The sequence below is a fragment of the Thyridium curvatum genome (genome assembly GCF_004353045.1).
Source record: "Thyridium curvatum strain D216 chromosome Unknown NODE_172_length_14238_cov_93.777762, whole genome shotgun sequence".
NCBI classification, from domain to species: domain Eukaryota; kingdom Fungi; phylum Ascomycota; class Sordariomycetes; order Thyridiales; family Thyridiaceae; genus Thyridium; species Thyridium curvatum.
The window spans coordinates 1-14,238 of NW_022156927.1; the positions used below are offsets into that span (position 1 = coordinate 1).

At 59.9% G+C, this 14,238-nt stretch overlaps 7 protein-coding genes across 7 annotated transcripts; 4 read left to right on the forward strand and 3 right to left on the reverse strand.

The window, feature by feature from the left end:
* E0L32_012407 (uncharacterized protein) lies at positions 1-1,496 on the reverse strand (the record flags this gene model as incomplete). The annotated part of the gene is made up of 3 exons (XM_031135244.1): positions 1-1,011; positions 1,077-1,254; positions 1,344-1,496. Coding segments are annotated over 3 exons (1,342 nt in total), but the record flags the coding sequence as incomplete, so codon positions are not given.
* Positions 1,497-3,063: 1,567 nt separating this feature from the next.
* Positions 3,064-3,911, forward strand: E0L32_012408 (uncharacterized protein; the record flags this gene model as incomplete). The annotated part of the gene is made up of 3 exons (XM_031135245.1): positions 3,064-3,272; positions 3,353-3,464; positions 3,528-3,911. The coding sequence occupies 3 exons, from the start codon at positions 3,064-3,066 to the stop codon at positions 3,909-3,911; spliced, it is 705 nt and encodes a 234-aa protein (XP_030998310.1).
* A 79-nt stretch (positions 3,912-3,990) lies between these two features.
* On the reverse strand, positions 3,991-6,339 carry E0L32_012409 (uncharacterized protein; the record flags this gene model as incomplete). Its single annotated transcript, XM_031135247.1, has 4 exons — positions 3,991-5,114; positions 5,180-5,710; positions 5,803-6,086; positions 6,179-6,339. 4 exons carry the CDS (start codon positions 6,337-6,339, stop codon positions 3,991-3,993), a joined length of 2,100 nt encoding a protein of 699 aa, XP_030998311.1.
* A 1,342-nt stretch (positions 6,340-7,681) lies between these two features.
* On the forward strand, positions 7,682-10,016 carry E0L32_012410 (uncharacterized protein; the record flags this gene model as incomplete). Its single annotated transcript, XM_031135248.1, has 3 exons — positions 7,682-7,772; positions 7,825-9,545; positions 9,666-10,016. The coding sequence occupies 3 exons, from the start codon at positions 7,682-7,684 to the stop codon at positions 10,014-10,016; spliced, it is 2,163 nt and encodes a 720-aa protein (XP_030998312.1).
* Positions 10,017-10,999: 983 nt separating this feature from the next.
* On the forward strand, positions 11,000-11,680 carry E0L32_012411 (uncharacterized protein; the record flags this gene model as incomplete). Its single annotated transcript, XM_031135249.1, has 1 exon — positions 11,000-11,680. The coding sequence occupies one exon, from the start codon at positions 11,000-11,002 to the stop codon at positions 11,678-11,680; it is 681 nt and encodes a 226-aa protein (XP_030998313.1).
* Positions 11,681-11,696: 16 nt separating this feature from the next.
* E0L32_012412 (uncharacterized protein) lies at positions 11,697-12,125 on the reverse strand (the record flags this gene model as incomplete). Its single annotated transcript, XM_031135250.1, has 1 exon — positions 11,697-12,125. The coding sequence occupies one exon, from the start codon at positions 12,123-12,125 to the stop codon at positions 11,697-11,699; it is 429 nt and encodes a 142-aa protein (XP_030998314.1).
* Positions 12,126-13,383: 1,258 nt separating this feature from the next.
* On the forward strand, positions 13,384-14,238 carry E0L32_012413 (uncharacterized protein; the record flags this gene model as incomplete). The annotated part of the gene is made up of 2 exons (XM_031135251.1): positions 13,384-13,736; positions 13,870-14,238. Coding segments are annotated over 2 exons (722 nt in total), but the record flags the coding sequence as incomplete, so codon positions are not given.

Genomic DNA, 14,238 nt, shown 5'->3' on the forward strand with positions numbered 1-14,238 from the left:
GGGCGGCGGCGGCGGCGGCGGCGGCGGCGGCGGCGGCGGCGGCGGCGGCGGCGGCGGCGCTGTCGTTGCTGTTGCCCGAGTCGGAGACGGCCAGGGCGTTGTTGGCGCCGCTGTTCTCCTTGGCCTCCTGGGTCCCGGACTCGCCCGCGACCTCGACGTCGCCGCGCTCGGCCGCGCGGCGGGCCTCGAGCTCCTCCTTGGTGGCGTGGCCGGCGTAGAAGTCGGGCATGTCGTAGTCGGCAGGGGGCGGCGGGGGGTCGCCGCGGCGCAGGAGCAGCAGGCCGAGGGGGATGTGCCACCAGCGGAGCTGCCAGTCGTCCTTGATGACGACGCGGTAGAGCCAGGGCATGAGGGTGACGCAGATGAAGAGGGCGAAGGCGGCGCCGGTGCCGATGATGGTGCCGATGAGCTCCGGGTCGGTGAGGGTGACCTTGTAGTTGCCGCCCTTCCACAGGAGCAGCATGGTGAGCAGGGAGGCGGCGACGCCAAAGTAGATGGGGACGTAGGCCAGGGCCTTCCAGACGGGGTTCTTGCGGAGCATGACGCCGTACTTGGTGATGGTGAAGATGATGGCGCCGAAGCAGGCGGACAGGCCCGGGGCGATGATCCAGGCGAGGAAGACCTGGATGACGCCGGAGCTGATGAGCTCGGTGCCCTTCTTGCCCTTGGCCACCCACTGGACACCGTCGGCGCCGACGGAAGCGATACCCATGCCGATGACGCCTCCCAAGATGGAGTGAGTAGTCGAGACCGGGAGACCGATGGAGGTAGCAAGGGTCAGATACAACGACGAGGCGATGATGGCGCAGAGCATGCCGAGCATGAGCAAGGACGGGTTCTGGGCGAAGAGCGAGGTGTCGACGATCTTGGTCCGGATGGTATCGGCGACACGGGCACCGACACCCATGGCACCGCCGAACTCCATTATGGTGGCGAGGACCATGGCCTGCAGGTAAGAGACGGACCGGGAGGCGACCGAGGTAGCCCAAGAGTTGGCGACATCGTTGGCACCTGTTTTAGACACGAGTTTGTCAATGCATATTCTTCTCGAAAGTCCATTGGTACAATGCCCTTACCGATGTTCCAGGCGTCAAGAGCAGCAAAGATGCTGCCAAGACCCAGAATATAGTCAAACTGGTGGTTCGGCATAGCTTCTGAGAATTCAGACTCAGTCGTCTCGCGTTGAAAGGTGCCAACGTCTCTGCTTTCAGTACAAGTCAAGCAAGGCAAGAGAAGGTCCCTGATGAGGAACAACTATCAACCAGAACCAACATCATTCTACATAATCGAGGTCAATTCTACCCATTTTGTATGCTATCTCCTCGATACACGGCTATACACACGTGAAGCTGAGCGAGCCAGGAATTGGACGAAAACTCTTTGGAATAATCCTCATCGCCGAGACGTTGGTAGGTTCTTGGACGGTCCTTGGCCGTCAGGTGTAGAACCTTGGCCTTGCTTGGCTGAGCCTTGGAGGCATCACGCCGCAATCTCATCCTTTACTGCTCCGTATAAGCGCTGTTGTGGAATAACACGGGCGAAAATCCTATTTCCGTAAGGCCAGTCCGTAATGGCAGGAAATCGGTAGGAAGCCATGTGCATACAGCACGCCTGGGCTGCCGAAATCCGGGCCATATGCATTAAAGGATACAAGAGTGGACAAATATTGGGTGGGCCAACTTGGCAATTCCACCTATTCCACTTGCTGCAATGCTTCCATGACTACCACGTTTTGTACAGTAGCATCCTCGAGGGCACTCACGATGAGATTGGAAGAGCAGGGTCTCACTCGAGACTGGTCATACCTTTGGCTCTGAAGAGTTGTCTTGGACGGATGATGCCGCGATTCAGAGCCGGTTGTTCATATCAGAATGCAGCCTGGGAGTTTCGACCAGCCATCCGGGTCATGGCGTCCAGGAGCAACTGCCTCTCGCATGGCCTACCGAGCAGAACCCAGACCGCCATGTTCACATGGGAATATTCAGCTCTCTCGGGTTCCCAGCATGTGAGTCTTCAAAGTCGCCCTCGTCAAGCGGAGGGAAAGAGGGCAGCGGCTGCACGTCTGCTCGGCCTTGGATCGTCGCTCGGAGGTGGGCGGTTCTCGTCGTCCCAAGACCCAAGCAGGGTCGAAGACAAGGTCTTGGCTACTTGGCGGCATCGAGCATTCTTATATCCTGAGCCCCTCTATGGAGTCTCATGTCACCATGTCCAAGAAGAACCGCGTCTCGGCACGCAGTTTGAGCTTGCAATGTACAAGTACTGAGAGGTGTAGTCCGTGGATGGGGAAGACCTGAACCAATGATATCAAAGGACAACAGACATGCAGTCAGTGCATGCCAAGAATTCCCAAGCCTCACAAGTCTCCAGCAATCTCGTCAAGGCTGAGTGAAGGGCAGTCCAGCCGTGTGTGGGTAGGTGGATGAGGGTGTGCGGAGCGTGAGCTGTTGTTGGATGTTTTGTATGCGGTTGCATCTAACTAAGGCTCAATCCAGCGCAGATGGGGTCAGCCCACTCGCCCTGTCTAGCGCTCCCGGGGCCTTGGCGCTGTGCGAACGCCTGCTAGCGTGGGAATCTCGCAGCTCGGCATGCCAAGCTTCAACGAGAGCCCGCCGTTGGCGCACGTGGACCCCCTTCTGAAAGGCGCTGAAGCTTGGGCCTGGAGATCCAAAGAGCTGGCTGACGGGAGAAAGCAGTGCTCGAGGTTGGGCGGCATTGCGGGCGCTCTACACGCCAAAGGCACCAGGCAGGCCAGGCTGGGTCCCGATGCTGGAGATTTGATTCTTGGATTTCTTTCATGAAGTTGGACCTTTTTGTTATCACTCTTTCACCTGTCTACTTGTAATCTCGGACAAGGAACCTGAATTAGAGGGACCATGACGTCTTTCGTGGGCTTTCTCTCACAACCTACGTAACGAGATAGCTACCTACCAGACTTGGCTACGGTGGTCGGGCCGAGTCGAACACAACCCCCCGACCGAACATCACGAGATCGCCGCCACCTGCACCGTCCGCACCCGGGGATCGTGCCATTATTTCTGCGTTGCTTCTAGAACATTATCAATCATGATCATTTCTCATTCCTTTGAGGCCAAGCGCCGTCGCCGTATCTCTAGTCCCGTGGCCGGTCGTCTCGAGCTCGTGTCTGGCTTCGGAGCGCGTAGCCTCCAATCGTTATGGGCATGTGCGGGCCCAAACATCCCACGACCTTCGGAGGACGGCCGCCACGGAGGGCGAGTCCAAAAGAGTAAAAGAGCCATGGACCGTCCCGAGAGGTCGACGGATTGTGCATCCCAAACCAAACCGATCCAAAGAATAATAGTTCATCTGAACTTGTCAACCCAAAACAATCTAGAATTTTCCACATCCCCACAAATACGAACAGCAGCACACCAGAGGTTCACCCTCCAAGTGCTACGCATAACACCCAGCCTATGCATCCATCAAAACACCAGAACAGTGACGATGTAAGTCCCCGCATGGCCTCTCCGTTTATCATGACGAACATACTGCTAACACCACGATGAAAGGTGATCGTCGCCGCAGTGCTCTCTGCCATCATGGCGCAGGGCCTGGACAAGGACCTGAAAGAGGGCGACAGCCTTCGTTGCCACCTTCAACCGGGCCGCAACAGAAGCATCTCGGTACCAGGCAGGAGACAGTCGACAGAGTCTCTTTCGATCCACCACCCCGAAGATTCTCACCAAGACACATCGCTGTCGCAGTCGGTCCCTCACGAGTCCATGCTGGCTCACTTCTCCATCAGGCCGGCAGCCCATGACGACCACGGGCACGGGCACGGGCAGGGGCAGCACCATCAAGACCAAAGCCATGGCGGCACCATGCCACATATGCCATCAACTCAATCGTCGTCTGGCGACTTCCAGTTGCTGGTCCATCCTCGGCAGCGATGAAGCGCGTCGATGATTTCCATATACGCATCGACGACTTTTCATATTCACGAGGGTTCTACCACTGTATTCATGGCCCTCACTACCCTTCCCTTTTCGGCCGAGGAGGCGATTGCTCTCGAGGTGGAGGCCGCGGCTCTGCCGCCATGCGAGCCGCCGGCGGAGCCAACACCGGCATCTGTCCGGGCGAGGCGAAATCCGAATCCGCAGAGATGACAATCGCCGGCGAGCCCTGGCTGCCCGGCACCGCGACCGAAGGGGTGGTCGGCGTCGTGGGCGACGGAGGAAGGTCGCTGGGCGCGGCGGGGGGACTGCCGGGGACCTCCAGCGTGGCGCGCCGCTTCACCGGCATGGGCCCCTTGGACCCGGCCGTGGACGTGTGGTGCAAGTCGAGCGACTGCCGGTCGCTGTTCATGGTGTCCGAGCGGCTTCGCCGGCTGTTGCTGACGGAGTGGCGCGCGGCGCGCGGCGTCGACGGCCCGGCCGTTTCGCCGTCGGCATCGAACACGCTGTTGGCGAAGCTGCGCGCTCGGGAGCGCGACCGGGGCCGCATGGATGCCGCGTCGTCGTTGTCGTCCCGCGGGGCGTTGTACGCCCTCTTGATCTCCGAGAGATCCGGGTTGCGGTAGTCCTCGCCCGGGATGAGGGGGAAGTCCATCGCCTCGCTGTTCTTGAAGTCGGATAGGTCGTACATGTCGCCGCCTGCCGTCTCCAAGAACTTGCTGAGGCGCGTCAGGGTCTCGGCGACCTTCCGCCGACCCCCGACATCGTTGGTCGATAGGCGTCGCAATCTCTGGTCGACATCACCGACAATCGACCTCACCACGTCCTCGTCCTCGTTGGAGGAGCTCCTTCTGTTTACCGCTTGGGATTCGGGAGCATGGACTGCCGCAGATGGTGTCCTAGACCGTCCGCGGCTGATTTGGTGCGTGATTGGTGGGCTGGGCGACTCGTGTCGCTTCTCTCCATTCATACTTCTGCCGGCACTGGATGCCCGATCCCGGTCAATTTCGATCAAGAACCGTCCGTTCTCGTCGTGGTGGTGGTGAGAGCAATTGCAATGGTGGACTATAATGCCATTGGTGTTGCTGTCTTCATTGCCACCGATCTCGCCCCCCTTTCTGACAGTCTCCATGTCGCCTGCAAGAAGCATATACAAGGACCCGAACGCGATCAGACCCGTCGCTACAATCGGTCCCCATTGCCCTAAAGACGGAGATTAGTCCATAGAAGCGGCCTCATACCTGTGGTACGGCGTGTCCTTGACTTACCGATGCTCTGTATGGGCTCTGTTCGGAATCGCATCTGTGGGCTGAAGAGATTCAGCTCCCCGAGGATCAAAACGGCCAACACGGCAGCGCTGAACACCGGGACCTCGATCACCGACAGCCACGACTTGAGGATGGCATTGACGCCCTTCATGCCCTTGACGGTGGCACCGTTCGTACCTTCGATCTGGTCGTTCTCGTCCTCCCCCTGGCCAAAAGTTGCCCTCCAGTTGATCTCGACGATCTTGTTCCACATGGAGACCAGCGACAGGATGGCGGGGATGCAGCAGGCGGCGGCAAGCAGAGTGCCCATCCCGAACGTCAGCGGCGCCGGCGCTGGTATCACATAGATGTCGTCGGTGGCATCGCGGCGCAGTGGGTTCCTCGGCCCCGTCTCGGGGGTGCAGACCAGGCCGCATGTGATATTGTCGTACGGGAACTTGTCGAGGTTGCGCGGGGCTGGATTGCCCTCGTTGTCAAACGGACATCCTACAGGGTTCGCCCGGTAGAACTCGACGGTCAGGCTCAACAGACCTTTGTCGTTGCGGGTAGCTCACACGTTAGCCAAGTCCCCCCCTTGGATCAAACTTCTCTCCCGGCAGCAGCAGCAGCAGCGTTCTCCTTACCGGCAATCATGAGGACGCACCACAAAAAGATGGTGTTGCGGCCAGGGTTGAAGAAATACGTCCGGGAGAGCCTGGCAGTCACGGGGCCCGCCAGGGTGGCGATGGCGCACACCTGGAAGGCGCCGTAGATGTCCATGTCGACGGCGCCGTCGACGTGGATGGCGGCGAGGACGATGCCGTGGATGGCGGCGACGGCCGGGAGGACTAGCGCGGCGGCCAGGCAGGCACTGCGCAGCCATTCTGCCTTGCGCGCGAGGACGCACGTCGCCACGAGCACGTAATAGCTTGGTTGGGGAGCGAGGAGATCAGCGAGAGCCGAACGTCGCCACAATGGATCGTGCAAAGACAAGGGGGCAACTGGAGGAGTTGGACTTACAGGACACGCGAGCCTGGCCCGTACTGGCCCGACACAGGCCAGGCGCACACCACCTGCAGTGGCGGCGCATCGCCAGTCCCGTTCACGGAGGCGTTGGCAACGGTGTCTCGGTCGACAAAGGTTTGCAGCAGTTCGGTTGCGTGCGTTAATAGCGCGGGCATGTGGTGGTTTGTGTCCCGAGCTGCAACGGGTTGGCGGCGACTACGTCGTTAAAGCCTCAATACACACAAATGTCCGTATTGCTTGGCCTTGGAAGACGAGGTTCGATGAGTGCTGTCTTGGCTGGCCATCCGCGCGCGGTGCGTGCGAGTCTACAATATCGAGATACAGAAAGAAGAACGAGTTCAAAATTGCCTATGTTGTAGAAGTGCAGAATTGATCATGAATGAGCAACCAAACGGCATTCATTCTCGTGACAGAGACTCAGCCGCAGGGGTTAAGATCGCCCGCCTTTCCGGTAGCGCAGGGCTGACGATGGAGAGAGTGTGGGCGGCGGGAACGTTGTCCTGCTTGTGGTGGTGGTGTCGTCACGGGCTGTCAGCAAGCTTCCCTTTCGGCCACAGCCGCCAGCTCACACGCCCTATCAAATGCCGTGTCGATGCGGCTGCATTGCAGTGTTTCTCATGCGGCGTAGTGTACCCGTGACCGAGTCTTGCTTTGGGTTAGGCCGGAGTGAGGCCCGAGTCGATCGTTTTTTTCCTGCATTTTGCATAGCCTCGTTCACTTGACTCGATCCGGCATCCAAGCAGCGAAAGTACCTGCTCCTCGGCAACCGGTGCTGTTAATTAAACTCGTTCGCAGCCAGTATCAGAGCTAACGGATGGGTCTCTGGCAACGCGGGTGCAGATCGTCCATGAACGGGTTCCGAGACATATCGAGCAAGCAAGGCCGATTGAAGTTGAGACGACAATCGACCCGAGTAGACTTCCAAGAAATTCCAAGACCCAGCTCGGGGCGCCGAGACGGTGCTGTAGGGGCTCTGTACGGGTCCGCGCCACCCTGGACGCTAGCACGTGGTGCCGTCTCCAGCGCTCACTGCGCCATTCACGCCCCGCCCAGAGCGGCCTAGGACGCCAAGTTTACCAAGCTCTTTCAGTGACGACGCCCTGGGCCTTTAGTGCGGGCGAGGGAGGCTTGGGGGGGAGGGGGGCAACTGAGCAAAAACCAAACGAGGCTAAAATCCACCCCCGCCCGCCTGTTCTTCCCCCCTGGTCCAGGAAAAAAACTGAGGAGCCCAGGATTGACCCGCCCGACTTGTCGATACCAAGACAATTCAACGTCACCATCAATTGAAGTCAAGACGGCTTGCACACGAACGGATTGCGCGTACCGGGCGCTCTTGTCTCGGGGATGATATAACCCTCTTCGACACGTCTTTGTGTGTGCGCGACAACTGGCTGCGAGCCCGAATTTCCTCTTTGCGACAGCTCAATGGACAAGCAGGTTTGAGGCGCATCTCACTCACCACGCGCGCTGTGGTTTGGTTGACAACGGGCATCAACCATGGCACTCACAGAGGTTGACGTGAGCACCGAACGCATCAAGCAGGGCGACTGGAAGTCCATCATCACCCTTGTTGTTTTTGTAATAACGAGTGAGTGAGCCTGTCGAGACGCCAGGCACGTGCCTGTGACTGACCAGAGCAGATATCATCGTTCTCTTTCCTTTTCACATCCCAGTATGGGTCCCGACATTCTTGGTAGAGGGCTTTCTTGGAGCCCTGAGGAGCATGCGCATCATCTCGCCAGAGAGACATGATGTGGATCAGCAAGATGCCGGCTCTGAGCCTTTGGCAAAGAAGAGCGTGTTCACGCGCTTGCATTTCCCCGTCAACTTTCTCACGGCGCCCTTGATAGCAGATCTTTTCCTGCTGGCTATCGGGGCCATCGCGCGCCAAGAAGTCTACAATGGCACCGTCGGTGCCAACAACATCCACCCCATAGACATCATGGTCTTCTTCATCACCCTGGCCTACATCGCCATATCCATTGACGCCTCTGGGCTCATTCGCTACCTGGCCTTTAAGGTTCTGCAATGGGGAGGCAAGAGGGGCGATCGTCTTTTCTTCTACCTCTACACGTTCTTCTTCGCTCTCGGGAGCTTCATCGGGAACGATCCCATCATCCTCTCCGGGACGGCCTTCCTTGCTTACATGACCCGTGTCTCGAGCAACATTATTCACCCAAGAGCCTGGATCTTTACGCAATTTGCCATCGCCAACATTGCCTCGGCCATCCTGGTCTCTTCCAACCCGACCAACCTGGTCCTGGCCGGGGCTTTCGACATCAAGTTCATCACATACACAGCCAACATGATCGTCCCGGTCGTGGTCACGGCAATTCTACTATTCCCCTTTCTTCTATACATCGTCTTTGCGAACGAATCGCTCATTCCCATGTCCATCAAGATGCATGAGCTGGATCCAGCTGCGAGCAGCAGAAAGCCCGTCAACCCCAACATTCCGAACGCAAGAGGTCTTGCCGAGGAAGAAGAGGACGATCCGGCCAATACGGAACAGGGAAAGCTTCTGTCGCTCGAAGAGATCATGAACCCTTTCCTGGACAAGGGTGGCGCAGCCTTTGGCGGGATCATCATGGCAGCAACCCTGATTACTGTGCTTGCGCTCAACGCAGCCAGCCAGGGGACAGGTGAACACCAGGTGTACTGGGTCACCCTTCCGGCGGCCTTCGTCATGTTCTGCTGGGACATGACCTTTGGGTGGCTCCACCGCAAGGAAACGCGTAGCATCGCACGGAAAGGCCGCGAGGAGATTGAGCGCGCGCGGGCGATCCGAGCAATCGAGGCCGAGGACCAAGAAAGGCGGCGACAGGAGTCTACTTCCAGAGACCTGGCCGAGTCGCCTTCTCAGCAGGAGGAGGTGGAGGCGTCAAAGACCATCAACGCCAATGAGACTGAGTCGCAGCGGAGCCAGACGAGCGAAGAGATCGCCCCTGCTGGCCACAGCGAGAAGAGAGACGATATGCCATCGAACAATTCATCCCCGGGCGTCTTGGAGCCTGCCACCAGCATCGAGACGGAGAAGGTGGACGAGGCCGCCGAGCTAGAAGTGCGCGTGCAGCGCTACCTCGAGGCGCAACGCGCCGCCCGCGGACCGACGACTTTGACGACGATCTGCGAGGACCGGCTCCGGTGGGCGCAGGAGACCTTCCCGACCGTCAGCGCGGTGCTCATGCATCTGCCCTTTGCGCTGATACCGTTCGCCTTTTGCATGTTTGTCCTCGTCGAGGCCCTGGGCAGCAAAGGATGGGTCCCGGTGTTTGCCTACGGGTGGGATCACTGGGTGAACAAGACGGGCACGATTGGCGCTATTAGTGGTATGGCCTTTCTGTCCACCATCTTGTGCAACGTAAGTTTTTTTCCCTCTCTCTCCCTCTCTCTCTCTCTTCGTCGTGACGGGGGGAGGAGGGGGGCAATCTTCTACAAGCCCTGGGGTGAGTGTGGCGAAAGTAACTGACTCCCCATCTAGTTTGCGGGCACCAACATCGGCACCACCATCCTGCTGTCCCGCGTGATCCAGGCGTGGGCGACGATCCACCACAAGAGCGGCGTGCCCATCTCGGACCGCGACTTCTGGGCGACGGTGTACAGCATGGCGATCGGGGTCAACTACGGCGCCTTCAGCACGGCGTTCAGCGCCTCGCTGGCGGGCCTGCTGTGGCGCGACATCCTCGCGCGCAAGCACATCCACGTCAAGGCGCTCGACTTTGCGCGCGTCAACCTGCCCATCATCGCCGTCTCCATGATCATCGGCTGCGTCGTGCTCATCGGCGAGGTGTACATCATGCGAGGCAACGGGGCGTATATCCAGAACTGGTGAGGTTTTGGGATCTTGTCCCTTTCGGGACCGTTGTTGTGGGTGTTGGAGGAGTCTCAGACGACAGATGATGAATTGATTGATAGATGCGACGATTGGCTTTATGACGGGGTTTAGGATAATTTAGAGCGGCATTGCGAGTTGATGTTGGGATCAAAAACCTATAGACTTTTTTTTCCCCGTTTGGCATAAGGCAGGCTATCTACCCTGCGGGAAAGCTGTTCTGGTATTCTTTCTTTTCTTTAATGATAAAACATGAAATGGAGGATTTCTCATCGGATTTCAGCAGTGATCTGCCGGGTCCTTGTGGAGATCGAGGGACGATCCCTCACGCTGGTTGGGCCTGCATGAGTGACAAACACAACGACGAGAGCAGACTTGAGACCACGTTTCTCCCCTTCAGGCCATCGTCATTGGCGCACATCGTTCACGGCCAAGTGAGTCGATCTTCCTTGTTCACAAACATCCCCGATCGCCCCGTTCTAGAAGGAAACAGGTCATGTCTGCGGCGCGGATGCCGTAGGCTATCCTCGGGGTGCAACCCGTTATGTAAATTGCAAGGATGCGTACTGCCAATCGGGACCGAAAATAGAAGCTGTTAATGCTCTGCCCACCACACCTTTCTGTCAGACAGCCTGTATGCACGGCCGTGACTTGCTGACCTGCCACGGGAACCCCCAGAAGTCCAACCGTCTCGGAGCTGCCCATCGGCATAGCATACTGTACACTGTCTGCTGTCCATTTGTGGGACCCGTCTGTGTGCGTCTGCGGGGAAGCGGCCATCGCATGGTCGTGGGATCAGAGCAATGACGTTGCCCGCGCTGGCCAATCTCATGTCGGATCATATATATAATAGGAGATTTTAATAAGAGGGCAAGTTTCAGGTTCTGGAGAGCACGAGAGTCATGCCGTCTCTGGTCTTTGATTATTACACATTGCGGGAGACATTCGCACGACGGCAAAAGACACAATTCACATTGATCACGATGCGACGCCAACAACAGGGCCTCCTCTCCCTCGTCCTGCCGCTGCTCGCCAGCGGCCAGAGCCTGGTGACGGGCGACCCGCCCGCCAACGGCGCGGGGCCCTACGGCATCCCGGAGGACAAGTTCCGGCAGGCGCTGTCCTCCTCCCCCGCCTCCGAGGTCTCCGCCGCCAGCTACCCCGTGCCGGGCTACCGGGTCGACGCGCCCTCGACGGACGGCAACGCCAGCGGCAGCGACCTGCAGGACGACAGCTGGCGGCTGGGCATCGACGTCTACGCCAACGTGCCGCTGCGCGACGTGCCGCGGGCCAGCGACGCCGACAAGGGCAAATACGCGCGCGTGACGACCGTCTCGCTCGGCCACTCCCCCGCCGTCGACATGGGCGCGTCGTGGCGGCTGTGCGCGACGGTGTACCTAGGGCTAGCGGCGGCGGCGGCGGACGCGAGCAAGAAGCAGGCCGGCGACGACGACGACGGCACCTGCGCGCAGCTCCTGCCGAGCGACTGCCTGAAGCAGCTGCAGGTGCAGGCCGAGTCGCGGGGCATCGCCGCCGACGGGACGTGCAGCACGCCCGGGGTGCCGCCCAAGTGCGAGGAGCACATCGTCGGCAACGGGACGGCCTTTGGTGAGCGGTGCCAGCCTTTATACCTACCTACCTACCTACCTTCCTTCCCCTTCTGATCTACCCGCCCCCTTATTACTCTCCTGGTGAGGCATGCTCGCTGACCACAACCCACACACCACCGTCCCAGCCATCCCCGCCGGGCAGATCTCCCAGCGGGGCCTGTTCGCCTACGCCTCGGCGCCGGGCGGCAGGGACGACAGGGGCGAGGTCGCGCGGGCGATGGGCAACGTGTGGCCCGTCGTGATCACCTGGGCGCAGGCCGACGCCGCGGGCAGGCAGCTGCGCTTCGCCAACGCGCACACGGCGTGCCTGCGCGCGAACCAGACGACGGGCGGCGGCGGCGGCGGCAACGGGACCGATGCGGGCGGCGGCGGCAGTGGCAAGAGCGGCGCTGTCGCCGCCGTGCCGGCGAGGCCTGTCGTCGGTGTCGTCTGCTGGTCCGTCTTGGTTGCGGCCGGCGCGTACTACCTGTTGTGAAAGTTGGGGGAAGAACGGAGGCATCGTGCGGGAGGTAGGTATCCCCGGGGATTCATAGCGGCGGATTAGTTAGGTAGTGCGAACTACGGCCAGTGGGGTCAGCCGCTGTTGGGTGGGCTGAATGGGGATCCGTTTTGGGGGCCTTGGAGCGGGTGTTTTCGCTTTGGGGAGAGGGACCAGTCCTTTTGTCTCGTTGTGTGCAAAAGGACCTCCTTTTCTGCATCCATATGATTTGCTACCTCGTAAGGGTCATTATTTCAGCAAGTACAAGTACGATACCCAAATCCATTCGTTCGTTATTCATGATACCCAAGTACACGTGCAGGATGCAAAGCGACGATCAGCATGTTTACACTTCGTTCCTACTTGTACACTCAACTGCTTGTAGGTACTTCGCATTCCCTTTTCACTCGTGGAAGAGAGCCAACGTGTGCGGACTCCTGGTGTTGCATTTCCATTTCTCTCTCCTTGTTTTGACCAAGATCCGTATCCAACCCTGCATGGGTACCTTCTGCCACTCAGATGCCCAGGGCTCACCGATCATCTCCTCGACCGCGATCCTTGCTCAAGCGAGCCACTGGTCTGCCGTTTGTGTCACAGCGCATGGGCTTGTGCCCGCGGTTAGGCGGTTAGCACTGCCAACTCATTTGCCTGATGGGGCATAGGGCCTAGTGTCTCCGAGATTCAATTGATGAACTCATTGAACTGTCCGGGGGAAGGCCTGGCCAGCCTGGATGCAACCCCTGTTCCCGTCCCACATCGCCAGTCTGACATGCAGCAAGTGCTGACGGGGGTGGATGGGTTGGACGGGAGGGTGAGGATGGCTGAGCCCGCCCTGCCGCTGCCATTGGCACAGCTTCTGATGGCTAGGGTGTGTCTTCGATGCAGAGTGGAAAGGGGATATTGGCCTCAGCCAAGTTGTGCAACGCACTGGGGGGGAGGAGCTACGAGGCACGAGGAGGAGTCTTACTTTTTTTTCTTCAACCGTGCAACCTACCTCCAAGAGTCCAGGCGGGTTTCCTCTGAAGGATCTGCCGCGCGTTTTGACGTGAACCAAGTTTTGGATTCTACCAGAGCAGTCATTGAGAAAGACTTCTTTCTCCTTCTTACGCGTGGGCCTACGAACGAATCCAGACAAGGGTCCTCCCCTCGACAACCGGTCCAGCTCACCACACAGGCAGGCGCCGGTTTCGAGAGCCGCCGGACTGTCCAAAATCCCAAACACTCTCTCCTGCTAATACGTCCCGCGTCGCGCGCGCACCGCCCGCCAGCTTCGCCCGCCATGGCCTCGCGCGTCAACCTCGGGCCGCTCACGACGACCTTCACGCCGCCGGCGTCGTGCAGCACCGCCGTCCTCGGCTGCACGAGCTGCACCGACGGCTGGCTCGCCCAGAGCTGCGGCGTCAACACGTACAACTCGCAGGGCGTCCGCGACGCCGCCGCCTGCTGGCCGCCGCCGCGCGCGGACACGGTCGAGACGGGCGTCGCCTTCAACGGCTGGGGGTTCTACTCGCCCGGCCTCCACTGCCCCGTCGGCTACACGACGGCCTGCTCGGCGACGGCCGGCGTCGGCGGCGGCTTCATGTTCCAGTTCCCGCTGGTGCCGGGCGAGACGGCGTACGGGTGCTGTCCGACGTGAGTCCTTCTTCTTCTTCTCGAGATCGAGGGCGGGCGCATCCTACAAAACCCCCGGGTGTGGTGCAGTCCCAGATACATGGATCTTGCTCTTGTGTGTGGTTTTTTTTTCTTTTTGCTAATCTCTGAACAGCGGATACACCTGCCGCTACGACCCGGCCGTCGACAACGGCCAGACGTGCCTGAGCACGGCCACCTCGGGCACGATCCCCATCAAGAGCTGCTCGAGCGCCCGCGACGTCAGCAGCCCGGCCATGACCCTGCCCGCGACCTTCCCGAACCCCGTCACGACCGACAACCGCGCCGCCGCCGTCGTCAGCGAGGTCACGCTGCGCGCGCCGCTCTTCCAGCTGCAGGTCCAGGCCTCTTCCTCCTCCTCCTCCTCCTCCTCCAGCGCCGCCACCTCGTCCGGGACCCCGGGCCCGACCCAGACGGGCGCCGCGCCGCCGCCGACGGGCCTCTCGACGGGCGCGGCGGCGGGCGTGGGCGTGGCCTGCGGGCT